Source organism: Bacillus rossius, chromosome 1 (genome assembly GCF_032445375.1).
Source record: "Bacillus rossius redtenbacheri isolate Brsri chromosome 1, Brsri_v3, whole genome shotgun sequence".
Taxonomy (NCBI): Eukaryota; Metazoa; Arthropoda; class Insecta; order Phasmatodea; family Bacillidae; genus Bacillus; species Bacillus rossius.
The window spans coordinates 133,855,327-133,871,165 of record NC_086330.1 but is presented as its reverse complement, the minus strand read 5'-3'; the positions used below and the strand labels follow the sequence as shown (position 1 = coordinate 133,871,165).

Here is a 15,839-nt window from a genome sequence, read left to right as displayed (position 1 = left end):
ACAGTACCTTGTTGGCCGGTCGCTGGGAGGTCGCAGCTTCAAGAGGCGGAGCTGGAAACTTGCCACCGCCATCATTTTTATTGCTGCTTGGCTGTGCGTCCATTGGCTCATCGGAATCACTCTCTCTGGCACTGGCACTCATGTCCATGAGCGGTGGGTTGTCCACCCTGCACGCGATCGCTTCCATCTTGGCCGAGGGAAGCAAAAGCGTAGTCGGTTGCGAGTTGACTTGGCACTCACTGTCCTCTTGCCTCTCTCTGTCATCTGATGTGACTGTCTGATTTGTCTGTGGTACTGTGTTGGCAGACTCCTGAAAAATTGAATTTATTTTATTTACAAATATGAAATATGGGATGATTTTTTTTTAAGTTACTCATTCAGTTCTACTAATTGGGATGAAACAAGATGTTTCTGGAGAACAAACCTACCTGAAATAATAACTAAAAAAAAATTAATTAAAAAAGTCTGAAACTGCAGCAAGTATCTTGATACATTTCGCTACCCAACCGGTTCTGATTATAAGGTCTTCGTCATTACTGAAGCAAGCTGTTTGCAAGCGCAGTAGATACGCATGGTGGCACCGCAGAATACAAAACTAAGATCTAATTATTACATATATGTGAACTCATGATTATCTTCTCAGTACCCATAACCATTATCTACATCTATGTAAAGATACAAACACCCGTATTTATTCAGTAAAGGCCTGAATACAACAATCCAAACCTGTGGGCAGTATATGTCTTCCTAGTGTGAATGATGTCAAATTATTGCACGGAAAACAGCCATGTCTACATTTGTGATGTTCGAAAATACTGATTTATAAAAATCCAAAGCACAGTCACAGAATAAACAATTGGTAACAGAAGCGACAAAAGGTGGTTTTATCCTTGGTTAGTGCGTACCAGCAATCTGATGCTCTCGGGGCGTACACGAATGTAAATAAACAATGTTTTCCCATTGAAAGTAAGGGGCGTATGATTTAATGAACAGTTTGTGTGGTAGTAAATACAATAATTCGTCGTAATTTCACAAATATGTTTGAATTCATAGTATTTAGAGTATTCATGTGTGATTCCAATCAACATTATTCTTTTGTATTGGAATAAATAAGCTAGTTCGTGCGCATTGTAGCCTTGTGTTCCGTGATTCAGGGAATTGTGCAGTAAATGCCGAACAAATATATTTCAGAAAGAATGCATAATTTTTGGTGTAACTCGTCGACATGTTATTAAATAATGATTGAAAGCCAGTAGGCGTCTTCTTGTCCATCTCGTTTGCTGGAAAGAATTCGTGATATTTGTGTAACTCTGTGCTTACTGCCATGCAACGTGTCTCAATGCCTTTATTTATTTATTTTTTGCCACAATGCACCCAAGACTACAGCAATCAAAATGTAGAGTGATTTTGTCTATAACTTAATATGCCATTTATATTACAAATGCCACACTTAACATACGTGTGATTTATTTTCTTGTAGGCCTAATGTAATATTGTTGAGAGTGAATTTCTTTAAGTCGTTGCTTTTAATTGGCCCCTATGTTAAGTAGTTAACACGTATAAAATATGTATTTACATACTTATAATAAACTTTGTAAATGCACATCATATCTAGGTATTTCTAATGTAGACCTAAATAGCTACCTACTTTTATTGGCTTGTTAACTAAGTAGAATCTCATAACACAAATTAACTTAACATTTAAGTTTACTTAACCATTTTCTTATTGACACTAACTGAAGAAACTTTCTTGTCTGTAAATTTTAGCTCTTAAGGGATCGTCCATTAATCATGTGAGGCTCGAAAAGGGATGGGGGGGGGGGGGGGGGGGGGGGGGGGTGGTCGGGAAAAATCACGAAATATCACAAGGGGGGAGGGGGGGTGTAGAGAGATATCACATGTATTAATTTTTTCGCCAGATTTCTACTAAACCGAAAAGCGACGTGTGACCTTGACTCGCCGTAGCCAGGCAACAATATCCCCGCCCGCCGCAACATGAACCACCCGGCTCGGCTTGCCAGTCGCAAGTAAGACTGTGATTTTGGCGCCGAATACATGCGTAAATCGTTGCCACGAATGTTATGCTTTAAAACAATGTGACGATGTCTAAACTAGGAGATCTGTATAAATACCTATGTGTGTCTGGACATTTTTATCACTGTGCTTAATTTTCCAGAGTTAAATAGATTATACCTATATTTAAAAATAATATTCTGAAATTTTAAAAATATTTTGTACCAAAAAATTACACGTGATTTATTGGGGGGGGGGGTTAAGTCTAAAACATCACCACAAATCACTAGGGGGGAGGGGGGGTTAAAAATTTGCTTAAAAAACATCACGTGATTAATGGACGACCCCTAACGGGAGGACAACATATTATGTCAATTTGTTTAGCTTATTTTGTCCATCTTGTCAGATCTTCTGTGTGTACACGCTTGTACAATGATATTAGACGTCAATACAAAACAAAAAAAAAAACTTGCATACTGTTAATCAATGTATGCAAATGTGAAGCCTACATAATTAAATCATTTACAATGCCAGAATTCACTTGCAATCACTAACTAATACAGTACTTAATTCAAATCCGACTAAACTGCTATCCCAGCATTGGCTAAAAGCGCCCCGAAAAGATGGCGACCGAAAAGTAAACAAACGATGAGCGAGTACGCGGGTAAACCCACTTTGTCGCTTCTGTTACCAATTGTTTATTCTGTGGCACAGTAAATGCAACTAAGTTTTGGATGCTCATTTAACTTGTAAATGCTATGGGAGCACAACAATACTTATTTTTGAAAAGAGACCCAGAAATCAAAATATCATGAGTGTTCTTCTTCTTCTATGCAACAAAAGGACAAAGATTGGGACAAAAAGTTCAAGTTGACCACTGTATTCGGTCCAGAAGCGTATGCAGAATTTAATTTCCAGGGGGGGGGGGGGGGGGAGGAGACATAGAACGCTTTCCTCTTTCTAACTCTTCTTTTTTTTTGGTGGAAATGAAAGTTTTTTTTTAAGGATTTCTTAGGATTTTGCGTCAGCTTTTAATTCGGACCACTGTCCACACCATCCACATCCACGATGTCTGAGGGTAACGTGGACAGATTAGTGTCTGACACAATTTGGGACACTGCTATTGTACACAAGACTTATTAATAGACACATCTTTTCCTTACAGTGAACACCCCCCTTGTCAACTGTTAGATTTTTGTCATTTTGAACCAATCTTAATAGTTCAGACAGAACACATTAGGCATAACTATAAAGCATGTTTAAGAGCTACTTTCAAAACATTTCAGCAGGAAAATACATACAAACCTTTTCAATTATTTATTCTAATTATAAACATGCCATTTTTAATAACTGAAAACTTTTCCTTAATGAATAACTACAGTGTGTCCATGCTTTATTTCTTTTAGCAAAATCAAAAAGAAAACCAAGAAAATTCAAAAGATACTTTCTTTACAGAATAGATTATCATTCTACATACATACCTTAAAAATTTAAACATTAACACTACTTCATCTCTGCACTGTGTACTCATAAGCCTTCTGACACAAGCACCATCTGTTTATAATTCAGGTACTGAAATGTGCTTGTCCATCTACAACTTACACATAGATGGCAGAACAGTTGAAAACATGCTATGAGAATCTTGAATGTTTCTAGACAAAAATTTGTAAAATGTCCATTATTGGTAATTTATCCATAACTGGGATAGTTCAGAATAACATGTTCACAAATATTTAATTTAGATTTTTTTTTTAGCATCATGTAACAAAAACTATGAACCTACTACTCCATAATTATAATGCAAATTCAAAAATGCATTTGTTTACTTCCTGACAATTTTTCTAATCATTCCATAAAATTACAAAGCTATAGATAACCGTATTACTTTCCTCTTCGAACACCCCGACACGGGCTAAGCTGTGATTGGCCAGAGCCAACACCCAGAACCAATCAGAGCGAAGCACTGAATTAGCTGCACACGCGGACCCACTTAATAAAACTAAAATAACTATAAATTTCAACACCCACTTATTGTTTTATTATTACATTATTTTATTATTTTTATTAAAGCCCCCTTTTAAAGGACCGGGCACTCTCCCCGATCAAAACACGAATTAATCTGAAACTTTTGGCTAACTTCAACTCTTCTAATTACAATACAGAAAGACCTACGTTATTCTAATTTACCTTCTCTCACTCCCCCAGTAGGCAGGGAGAGGGGGTAAAACAAAAGGAAACCAGGGGCAAGTTGTGCAGCACACTTGTGCTTAGAAAAGACATCTGGAGATGCCTTGTGCATGCTAGAAAAACTAATTAAAGACAAGAGGGAAGGCCTAGCCCTCCTTACCCCTCAAACTCTTTATGATTACCAAAATGGAGGACAAGAGCCCCTAAAAAGGGTTGTACCTCCCCCGTGCTGAGGGATTTCCGAATGATGATTTTTTTTGCACGTGTTGTTGATTCTTTCAAAAAAAGAATGGATTATATTAGTAACATCAATAAAACATATTTAATATATATAATGAATATGTAATATGTAGTTAATGTAGTTGATTTAACACACACAATCATCAAACCTGAAAATTACTGGTAAACTACTTGATAAAATGCAATTAAGTTTTACTGAACTAGAAAATATGTAAGGAATTAAATATGCATTTTCTGATTTTTATTTGCTTTTTTTTATGATCCCTTATCTCAGATAATTACCTTGTTATTAAAGGCATTCTTTGCAGCTCGCGTGTGTTTCAAAGTGCATGTATGTTTTAAAAGACTCAACCTATGTGCATGTAAAGTCTTTTCGCAGTATTTGCAGTATGCTCGAGTTGGTTCACCTGGTACACATGACAGCCAATCTGTCAACAGAAAATGAAGGTGAAAGCTTACATAATACTGTAAATTACATTACAAACATGATACAGAAAAGGTAGTTCAATAGTTTAAGTGTAAAATAAACACTTAACTTTAAATGATAAATTGAAAAATTATATATATTTAAATAAATAAATCAGCATGTTTGGTTTAAATTACTTAAATGTTGGACAAGAAAAATTCTTGAAAGTTATATATATATATATATATATATATATATATATATATATATATATATATATATATATATATATATATATATATATATATATATATATATATATATATATATATAACATTTTTGTAACTTATCAACAGTACACACAAAACTTAATTATGCATTAACAAATCTTAAAATTAAGATATATTCTGTAAAATATAACAGAGAAAATATAAACATACACATACATTCAAACTAACTCTATGTAACTTACAAATTATGAAAATTTGAACTAAAGAATTTCATACATGACATTCTTTGAGCAGACTGCATCTATTCAACATATTTTATGGTACTACTTCCTACCTTTTAGTTGAAATTACATAAAAAATAAACAAAAAAAAGTGTTACTCTTTTTAAATAAGAGATTATATAAACCCGTTTTTTCATGTACCATAAATATGTACACAATACTTTAATTTTATATACCAACACAGTCCACAAACAACCAGCATATTCTCAATGGCATTGTGTGATCTTAAATTTTTTTCTGCTGCATAGAAACTGGTAAACTACTTGAAATATTACAACACTGTCTTAGAGAATAATTTAAAAAATATGTTGGGAAGTGAAAAAATATATATATATATTGTGAAATTATTATTTTCTTTGGGGAAAAAAAGTCTTCCTTCAGAATTACCTAATTTTTTATTTTAATGGTATTTTTTTATTCCTGGATGCTTAGAAACGTTCAAGAAAACTCAGAGTCTAGGACAAGTGTTAAATTTTTATAAATAATAATGTAATACACTTTCTCTTCTTACAGATTGCTATTTACATAATTTGTGAACTAGTAAAAATAATTTTTTTGTTATTATTAAAAACTCATTGAAGCACATAGCAGACCCAAATAGACTACAAAATGGTAATTTCTCATACCAATGCTACTGAATAAAAGATAATTTTTGTCAATTCTCCCACCACATTGCAGATCTTCAGTCATGTGATAGACTGCTACCCCATCAGATGCCCCAGTGCCACCAGCAGGTATCACGGCAGACCATCAGAACATTATGGCAGAAACTTTAAGGTACTAAAAATAAAGTATGGCCACACATTTCAGGACTGTGTCTGTGCCGGGAGTCATACAGCCATAGAAAGGCCCAGAAAGGTAGGTTCACATTGTTCAGTGACAGAGTTCTGTGTACAGCACAGGAGCTTGTACATTGTAGTACCTATTTCAAACTCTTTGGCCACTGCCAAGCCAGGCATGGGTATCAATAATAGTCTTTAGAAGTTTCAGTGTGGCAAGTGCCATAAGTTTGCACGCATAATAGCTCCAACAAGAATAACTTAGGTATAAGTACCTTTAGCTTAAAACGAAATGTACCTATGAGAGTATTATAGTATCAAGAGTATTTAATTGCTAAAAAGTTGAAATTGTGACTCTTCGTGGATGCCAACACTGTACAGAATTTGTATTTATATCAGGGAATAAGTAAACAAAAGTACTTGCTCAGTTGCATTTTTTTAATATCCTTATCGGGAGTTGGGTAGATCTCGATACCACGACGACATCACCAACATGGTGGCGCTGACATTGTTACCATCCCTACATTCTCAAGGGACAAAAGCAGGAATATGGGGGGTTTTAGTAGGCAGGGAGCATCCACATGCTTGTTTTGCACAATATATTGACGTCCCTCGGCTTCAAGTCCCCGTTTTCCCGTTGAAGTAAGTGTCCTGTTATGCCCGTGCGGCCAACGTGGCCGGGACCGGGAAATGCGGGACCTGGAGGGAGAGTGAAGTGATGAGGAATGTTGGTAGGCTGTCGCAAGCAGAACACGGTATTAACGAATTCACGAGCCTATTTTTATTAACGTATAAAGACCTGCCGCAGCCTGGCGGAACCGTCGCGGAACAAGTGCCCTACCACGGCGACACGGACTCCCTGATGACCGGGCTGTTCTCAAATACGTTTCGACACGGATCGTAAAGTTCTCAATGCTAAGATGACCCCGTGAGAGGGGGCTCTAAGACGGAGCGCTGTGCGTACGCGGCCCGTTACGTAATGTCCCTTAAGGCGGCGAAAGTCCAGAAACCCATAACACCACGTTCGCGTCGTAGAAGCTGCCCGCTGGACACTTCTCCCGAAAACTCGTAAATTAACAATGCTAAGCTGGTTCGCGGTGGCAGCTCAGCTGCCGTGACAAACTGTGAACTGAACGAATGACTAGCCACGAGCGCAGAGTACGCGGCTCGCGGAGCGACGAACACGTCTGTCTCCGCTCGAGACCAGGACGCGATTGACTCTCCCCGCTCGCCCGCGGGCCAGCGCCCGCGGGTGGCGGGGAGGGAGGGGAAATCGGCCGGCGTGGGAGAGAGCTCCGTCCCGCGGCGCGCCAGGCTGCAATTAAATACTACATGGCGAAACCCTTCAGAAAAGTTACCGAATTATTTACAAAGACTTACACGAGACATTAATTACACAGCGAATTTGCACAATAATTAATAAATAAAATAAGTTAATTACATACATTTAAGACCCTTGAACGTTTACAAATATATACACACAGAGATAAAAAGTTAGTCACATAGAAAAAACACTCATTGGCATGCTAGGGCGCACGCGGGTGCGTCCCTAGCCGTCGCACTTCACAGGGGACATAATGGAGGACGTTGACGAGGCATAACGGCCTGAAGGAGCCGAGGAGACACTTGGGTCGACGTCAAATGCCCCCCCTCCGACGAGGCCGTTATGTCCGTCAACGCCTCTCATTTATTCAAATGGACATGAAGCACCGGGCCGTGGCACTGGAGAACTGACCTGCTGAGTCCGGGACCCTCGTGACAGATGGAAGGGGCGTGGCACCTTTCGCGGCGCGCGCGGCAGCAGGCGGCGGCGTCGCGTCCAAGGTGGCCCGCCTGACAGGTGGAAGGGGCGTGGCACCTTTCGCGGCGCACGCGGCAGCAGGCGGCGGCGTCGCGTCCAAGGTGGCCCGCCTGACAGGTGGAGGGGGCGTGGCACCTTTCGCGGCGCGCGCGGCGTCGCGTTCAAGGTGTCCCACGTGACAGTCCGAGGGGGCGTGGCACCTTTCGCGGCGCGCGCGGCAGCAGGCGGCGGCGTCGCGTCCAAGGTGGCCCGCGTGACAGTCCGAGGGGGCGTGGCACCTTTCGCGTCGCGCGCGGCAGTAGGCGGCGGCGTCGCGTCCAAGGTGTCCCACGTGACAGTCCGAGGGGGCGTGGCACCTTTCGCGGCGCGCGCGGCAGTAGGCAGCGGCGTCGCGTCCAAGGTGTCCCACGTGACAGTCCGAGGGGGCGTGGCACCTTTCGCGGCGCGCGCGGCTTCGGGCGGCGGCGTCGCGTCCATGGTGGCCCACGTGACAGGTTGTGGGGGCGTGGCACCTTTCGCGGCGCGCGCGGCAGCAGGCGGCGGCGTCGCGTCCAAGGTGGCCCACGTGACAGTCCGAGGGGGCGTGGCACCTTTCGCGGCGCGCGCGGCAGCGGGCGGCGGCGTCGCGTCCATGGTGGCCCACGTGACAGGTTGTGGGGGCGTGGCACCTTTCGCGGCGCGCGCGGCAGCGGCCGGCGGCGTCGCGTCCAAGGTGGCCCACGTGACAGTCCGAGGGGGCGTGGCACCTTTCGCGGCGCGCGCGGCAGCGGGCGGCGGCGTCGCGTCCATGATGGCCCACGTGACAGGTTGTGGGGGCGTGGCACCTTTCGCGGCGCGCGCGGCAGCAGGCGGCGGCGTCGCGTCCAAGGTGTCCCACGTGACAGTCCGAGGGGGCGTGGCACCTTTCGCGGCGCGCGCGGCAGCGGGCGGCGGCGTCGCGTCCATGATGGCCCACGTGACAGGTTGTGGGGGCGTGGCACCTTTCGCGGCGCGCGCGGCAGCGGTCGGCGGCGTCGCGTCCAAGGTGTCCCACGTGACAGTCCGAGGGGGCGTGGCACCTTTCGCGTCGCGCGCGGCAGCGGTCGGCGGCGTCGCGTCAAAGGTGGTCCACGTGACGGCGGTCGTGGCACGCCCTTGCGCGTGCAGTGCGTTTGCGGCACGCCCTCGTTGTGCGTGCAGAGCGTTTGCGGCACGCCCTCGTTGTGCGTAAAGTGCGATTGCGGCAAGCCCTCGTTGCGCGTGCAGGGCGATTGCGGCACGCCCTCGTGCGTGCAGAGCGTTTGCGGCACGCCCTCGTTGTGCGTAAAGTGCGATTGCGGCAAGCCCTCGTTGCGCGTGCAGGGCGATTGCGGCACGCCCTCGTTGCGCGTGCAGAGCGTTTGCGGCACGCCCTCGTTGTGCGTAAAGTGCGATTGCGGCAAGCCCTCGTTGCGCGTGCAGGGCGATTGCGGCACGCCCTCGTTGTGCGTGCAGAGCGTTTGCGGCACGCCCTCGTTGTGCGTAAAGTGCGATTGCGGCAAGCCCTCGTTGCGCGTGCAGGGCGATTGCGGCACGCCCTCGTTGCGCGTGCAGGGCGATTGCGGCACGCCCTCGTTGCGCGTGCAGGGCGATTGTGGCACGCCCTCGTTGTGCGTAAAGGGCGATTGCGGCATGCCCTCGTTGTGTGTGCAGAGCGGTCGTGGCACGCTCTCGTTGTGCGTGCAGGGCGATTGCGGCACGCCCTCGTGAGTGCAGAGCGGTTGTGTCAGCACAGCCGGTTCGCACCGCGTAGGCCCCTTGTGAGCCCCTACTGCAGTTGGGGGCGGCGGCGTCAGGGGCGGTGTCGTGGGCAGCGTCGGCGGCGGCGTCGGTTGCAGTGGCGTTGGGAGTATCGCCGACTCCTGCAGCGTGATGGCGCCCGCCCAGTGCAGTGTTGCCAGACGTACCCGAATTCGGGTACGCATACCCGAATTACTGTGTCTGTACCTGGTACCCGAGAAGACGTGCTCGGGTACGCAAATGTACCCGAATTTTAGAAAACGAAAAAATCAATAGTAAAAAATTCTCAACTTTTTTATTTTAATAAAATATTTCGGTTTTATAACAGTAACTTTATTAGCTAATATTTTAATATATGACGTTGTTTTAGGCATTCTAAAATATACCTTTTTACAAGATAAATTCACCCAGGAATCCTGTTTTCTTTTTGTAATAAGGGGATTCCCCCTGTTCTTTGTCCACTTAAAAAAACTGTGATTCCCCCTCGTTAGTCTGAAGCAGGTCAGTGAGACAAAGGGTAAAGTACTGTTTCTATTTCTGTGCGCAGTGTGTGGTTGTAGTGTGTTAAGTGGCAGAATATAAGTAGTGAGATAACTCAAGTTTGACCCAACATACTTGGAATATATTGGGGATATACAGGTAAACTAATAATAAATATGAAATATTTTCGTGTGTAGAACCACTTGCTTCAGTTACCTGTTTTTATGTAATACTACTCCTGCGTTTTTAATTGTGCATGGTTTACATGAATGAAATTATTCAATGAGTCTTTTTTCAATTGAAATTGCCTGGTAAACGTATGTAACGTCCGAGTTATTTGGCTATTTATATTTATTTCACTTAAAATATCTTAATATTCATGGCACTAAGGTGGCATGTTTTAATTTGATAGATCAGAGTCGGCCAACTTAGAGCGCATTATAATCAGTCTTTGCTGTCGCTACAATTCTTTCTGGTTTGTCGATAATTATGCACTATAAAAACCAATTCTATTGTTTCTTTGAGTAGTTTACAATTCGTGAAACCATGTTCTCATGAAAGACATTTTAATTGCCATAAAATTCTCTTCATTATTTTTTATTCGCAATAAAATAATTGTATCACGTAACTCACAAATAAAACTTATTGCTATGTATCACCAATAAGAGATTACTCAAATATGAAATGGGTGGTGTGTTTACATCGAACTCTTGCAACTGTATCTTTCGCTGACATTTTTCTTGTGAATTTTTTGTTGAAGACTTAAAGCATTTTATATTTATGCATTGTTATTATACGATCAATAGTCAAACTCCCCCTTCACTTTTTGTCATTTAGTGCAGCTATACCAAAAAATAAGTTATAAACCAAAATATGTTAAATTAAAAATATTAAGAACATATTCATATATAACCAGATGTTCATGCCAAAGTTAAGAATAGGGACAGTCATTCGTTCTTCATTATGCAAATGGGATATCCTATTATGCCTTCATGACAAAAATGTTCTCATCCTTGCTGAAAAATTACTATATATGTATTTTAATTTTATTTATTGCATTTAGAAGCACCAAATAAGCTTTCGGTTGCTTTATTATAAAATGCAAAATTTTTGACACTTCAAGAACCCTAAAACAGTAATTGTTCTTAGTTCATGATATGATTTATAATTTACGACTCCTAAAAGCAAATGCACATTAAGTGACCTCAATGCTGCACTTGACTAATTCCAACAGAAAGTTTTTTCAAGGTGCTGTATGGAAGTGAAAATAGTTAAATAGAGTATATTTGGCCTACCATAATCTTGTAGGTCATCTTAAGCCTTTCTGTACATGACTATGTGACAGATCTAAGCATTTTTTATAAAATTATTATGCTAAAATAACTAATTGTGCGCTTATAAATTAAAATCATATTTTTTTCTGCAGACAAAATGGCAGACACGAGTGAGGACGATACAGAATGTGGACCATCCACTCCAAAGAAAAAACCTAAAACAACATTCACGAAAATTAAAGGGAAGTCGAGATTGCAAAAGTACAGAAAAGAGTGGGAATCAGATAAAGAAGTTAGTACATGGCTAGCACCTGATTTAAAAGACTGTTACAAGGCAATGTGCAAAATTTGCAATTGTAAAATAAAAGCTGACATTACAAATATAAAGTGTCACGGGAAAAGTTCACGACATATAAAACTCTCAAGTGCCTCCACAGAAAAAAGTAAACAAAGCCTTCATTTTTATCTCCAGAAATAAAAGGAATGCCACAATCGATGTGCAGGTAAAAGAAGCTGAAATAAAACTCGCTGCTGCATTTGCAGCTCACAACTTGCCTTTTTCTGTAATGGATCACCTACAAGAAGTACTAAAGGGATGTTTTCCCGACTCCAAAATAGCACAGTCCATACAAATGAAACGCACTAAAACCACTGCTGTTATAAAAAATGTTATTGGAGACAGTCATAAAAACATTTTGGCAGATCAACTTCGTGATTCAAAGTTCTCAATTTTGACAGATGAATCTACAGACATTAGCTGTGTGAAGACGTATTGCATCATTGTACACTTTTTCGATGATATTGAAGGAAGAGTCGTCAGCAGATTTTGGGAACTAATTCAAGTGTTCGAGCCCAGTGATGCTGAAAGTGTTGAAAAAGGAGCAACTGCGCAGCATCTGTATGCAAAAATAGTAGAAAGCTTTCAGAAGGTAAACATTCCACTAATTAATGTCATTGGGTTCGGGTCGGATGGCTGCAATACAATGATGTGCGAAAAAAACTCTGTTGCTAGTCGTTTCAGAGAAGCTTGCCCTGGGATTGTCATAATGAAATGCATATGCCATTCACTACACTTGTGTGCTAGTACAGCATGCAAGGCTCTTCCAAGGAGATGTGAAGATTTGGCAAGAAACATATATGAGTTTTTAAAGAATAACAGTAAACGACAGTGCCAATTGGCAACATTTCAAACATTTCTTAACATGGATGTACATAAAATGCTTCATCCATCTCAGACTCGTTGGTTATCATTGTTGATGGTTGTAGAAAGACTTTTAGAAAACTGGGAACCACTTCGCCTTTTCTTCATCGACAGGTGGTTAGGAGAACACCTTGTGAGTGCTGAACAAATTAACCAGTGTTTGAATGATCCATTTATAAAATCGTTCTATCTCTTCCTTGGCTGGGTACTTCCAAAAATTGTCAATTTGAATAAGTACTTTCAGTCACAGAGAGTTTTAATCACATCTTTGCACGACCAGATGACTATAACATATCAAGACCTTCTAACAACATATATGAAAAGAGAATATGTAATGAAAGAGTCACTACAAGACATAAAGCCAGATGACTCCAGAAATTTTGTACCCTTGCATCAATTGTACCTGGGAGTTGGAGTAATGAGTCAGTTACAGAAGAAAGAAGTCATAAGTAATCCAGAGCTTGTAGAAGACCTGAAGGTCAAATGTAGGACTTTCCTAGTAACTCTTTGCACAGAAATAAAGAAGAGATATGATTTTTCAAATGAAATAATGGCATTCTTATCGGTTTTCAATCCAAAAAATTCTTTGTCACAAAAAGCAAGAGAGAACACCTCTTCCCTACTACCACTGGCATTAAAACTACCAAGAATCGCTCCAGATAAACTTCAAGACCTGGATGATGAGTGGCGTCTCCTTCCTTTGCACTCACTGCCCGACGATATTTCATCATGCTCAGATGTGGACGAGTTTTGGAACAAGGTATAATATTGCCACATTCTTTCTTGTAATTATATTTACTTTAGATGGATTGATCGCCACCATTTTGGAGTTTTTTTAAGTAATAAATAGAAGCAATTTTTGTTCATCAATTCGGAGCTTGACAGATGAGAAGGCATTGCTTAATTCATTTTATAACATGTCAGTATTTATAACATGTTGCAGTATTTTTTGCTGTTACTAACATCAGATCTGTGATTGCATCAACAAACAATTTCTTCCTACTGTTATAAATACAAATGTATATACTTAGGTCAAATGTCGGTAAGTTTCGAAATATATTATTTATGCCTTGTTATGTAGAAAACTTGAAGCATACTCCGAAATTGAATTTATAGCGAAATATCGAACAATCCATGATGGTGGTGATCCTTCTGTTTGCATTTTATGCACAGTTTGTAAAAACACTTTTGTTATATTTTCAGGTGCGAAAACATAAAAACAGCGCAGGGGAAATTGTTTTCAAAGTACTTCCAAAATTTGTGCTGAATGCAGTCTCGATCCCCCACTCTAATGCTGACTGTGAACATATATTCAGCAAAGTGAATTTGATTAAAACGAAACAAAGAAACAAATTAATCACTCCAACTTTAAATGGCGTACTGCTAGCTAGCGAGTGTGTCAAAAAATCCGAATCGTGTTGCCATAATTTTAGGCCAACACCAGACATGGTTAATCGAATGACAAATGCAAATGTTTATGCAGACCTGCAACCACAGACATCAAACCAACTACATGTCACTGCTGAAGACGATTTCTCTTTTGATGACTGAATGTCCCACAAATATTCCCTGAACTTTCTATAAATTGTTAAACACACGTGTCATATAAAAATGTGTGTATGTATATATACATATATATATATTTTTTTTTTTGCGAAAGTCTGTTGCACTTAATTCACGAGTGTAACACTTAGCAAGAAAAAAATATCAGTATATAGAAACAGTTAAGTACGTAATTACAATTTAATCCCAATAAAAAAAGTGGTGTTTAAAGCGACGTCAACTACAAAAAAACACACACAAACTTTAAAAACAAAATTTTATCCTGTGTGTGCAACAAAATTACGGAGTGCAGACACACGGTAAAGAAACTACACAGTGGTAAGGTAAGTGAGATGCCATATGACATTTTTTTGTTTAAGAAGATAGCCATTTATGTTTTAACCTTTTTTTGTGTGTGTACCGGAATGATACCCGAAATAAGACATTCTCGTACCCGTAAGTACCCGAATTTTGAGGTAAGTGTACCCGAATTTTGTGTGCTACGCCTGGCAACACTGGCCCAGTGTGACCACTCGACCTTTGCGGTCGAGACACTTGCGGCACCATCCACACACAGTTTCGCTCGGCACTGGTCACACGTAAAGCAGGACATCCATTCCTCTTCTCGCGCGACCAGTTGTGAACACTCCCTGTGCCACAGATTCCCGCACGTCCCGCAGATCCGCCCATCCGATGTCCCGCCGGGGCACGAGTCCGCACCGCACATTGTCCTACCATACGCCCGGTACTCAAAGCAAAACCCGCACTCGTAATCTGTGAAGTGCTCGCAGCACTCGCCGGGCTCTGGAAAGTCCGCTTCCGCCCATGTCTCGTACGCTTCCTGGAAGTCGTCCATGCTTATCGGGAGTGTCTCGCTGTTCGGTAATTCAGTCCGTGTCTTCCTCTCGCGGCGTTATCTTGTACCGAAGATCCCTGCTGCGTCGCGATCTCAGGTTCGTGGCGCTCCCACGACACGTTATCTGTCGCGCCACCGATCCTTGTCGCGTCGCCCGCCGTCTCCGGTTCACACCGCTCCCACGTCGCGTTATCTTACGCCGACGTCTCGAGTTCGCGTCGCTCTCACGCCGCGTTATCTCTCGCCGAAACGTCTCGTGTTCGCGCCGTTCCCGCGCTGCGTTATCTCCCTCCGGCGCGCCGTCTCGAGTTCGCACCGCTCCCACGCTGCGCGGTCGCACCTGCTTCCGTCCTGTCCTGCACCTGCGCGCATGCGTGCGCTTGCGTATGCTTACGGCCACACTAGTTGGGCGCCAAATGACGTCCCTCGGCTTCAAGTCCCCGTTTTCCCGTTGAAGTAAGTGTCCTGTTATGCCCGTGCTGCTCTCGTCGGAGAGGTGTGGGTCCAGGCCAACGTGGCCGGGACCGGGAAATGCGGGACCTGGAGGGAGAGTGAAGTGATGAGGAATGTTGGTAGGTTGTCGCAAGCAGAACACGGCATTAACGAATTTCACGAGCCAATTTTTATTAACGTATAAAGACCTGCCGCAGCCTGGCGGAACCGTCGCGGAACAAGTGCCCTACCACGGCGACACGGACTCCCTGATGACCGGGCTGTTCTCAAATACGTTTCGACACGAATCGTAAAGTTCTCAATGCTAAGCTGACCCCGTGAGAGGGGGCTCGAAGACG

General features: G+C 42.5%; 1 protein-coding gene across 2 annotated transcripts in view; it reads right to left on the bottom strand.

The window, feature by feature from the left end:
- Positions 1–15,839, bottom strand: part of LOC134546172 (5-hydroxyisourate hydrolase-like) — a 36,945-nt gene that overhangs the window by 6,074 nt on the left and 15,032 nt on the right. The window contains exons 1-3 of one of the 2 annotated variants that reach the window (XM_063388754.1): positions 6,561–6,751; positions 4,723–4,868; positions 8–310 (exon numbers count right to left, since the gene is read on the bottom strand). In XM_063388754.1, the coding sequence (XP_063244824.1) occupies positions 8–310; positions 4,723–4,868; positions 6,561–6,570 (459 nt within the window). In that variant the 5' untranslated portion in view covers positions 6,571–6,751. Of the gene's footprint in view, positions 1–7; positions 311–4,722; positions 4,869–6,560; positions 6,752–15,839 lie in introns of those variants that run through there. The other variant, XM_063388753.1, reaches the window with a different exon arrangement.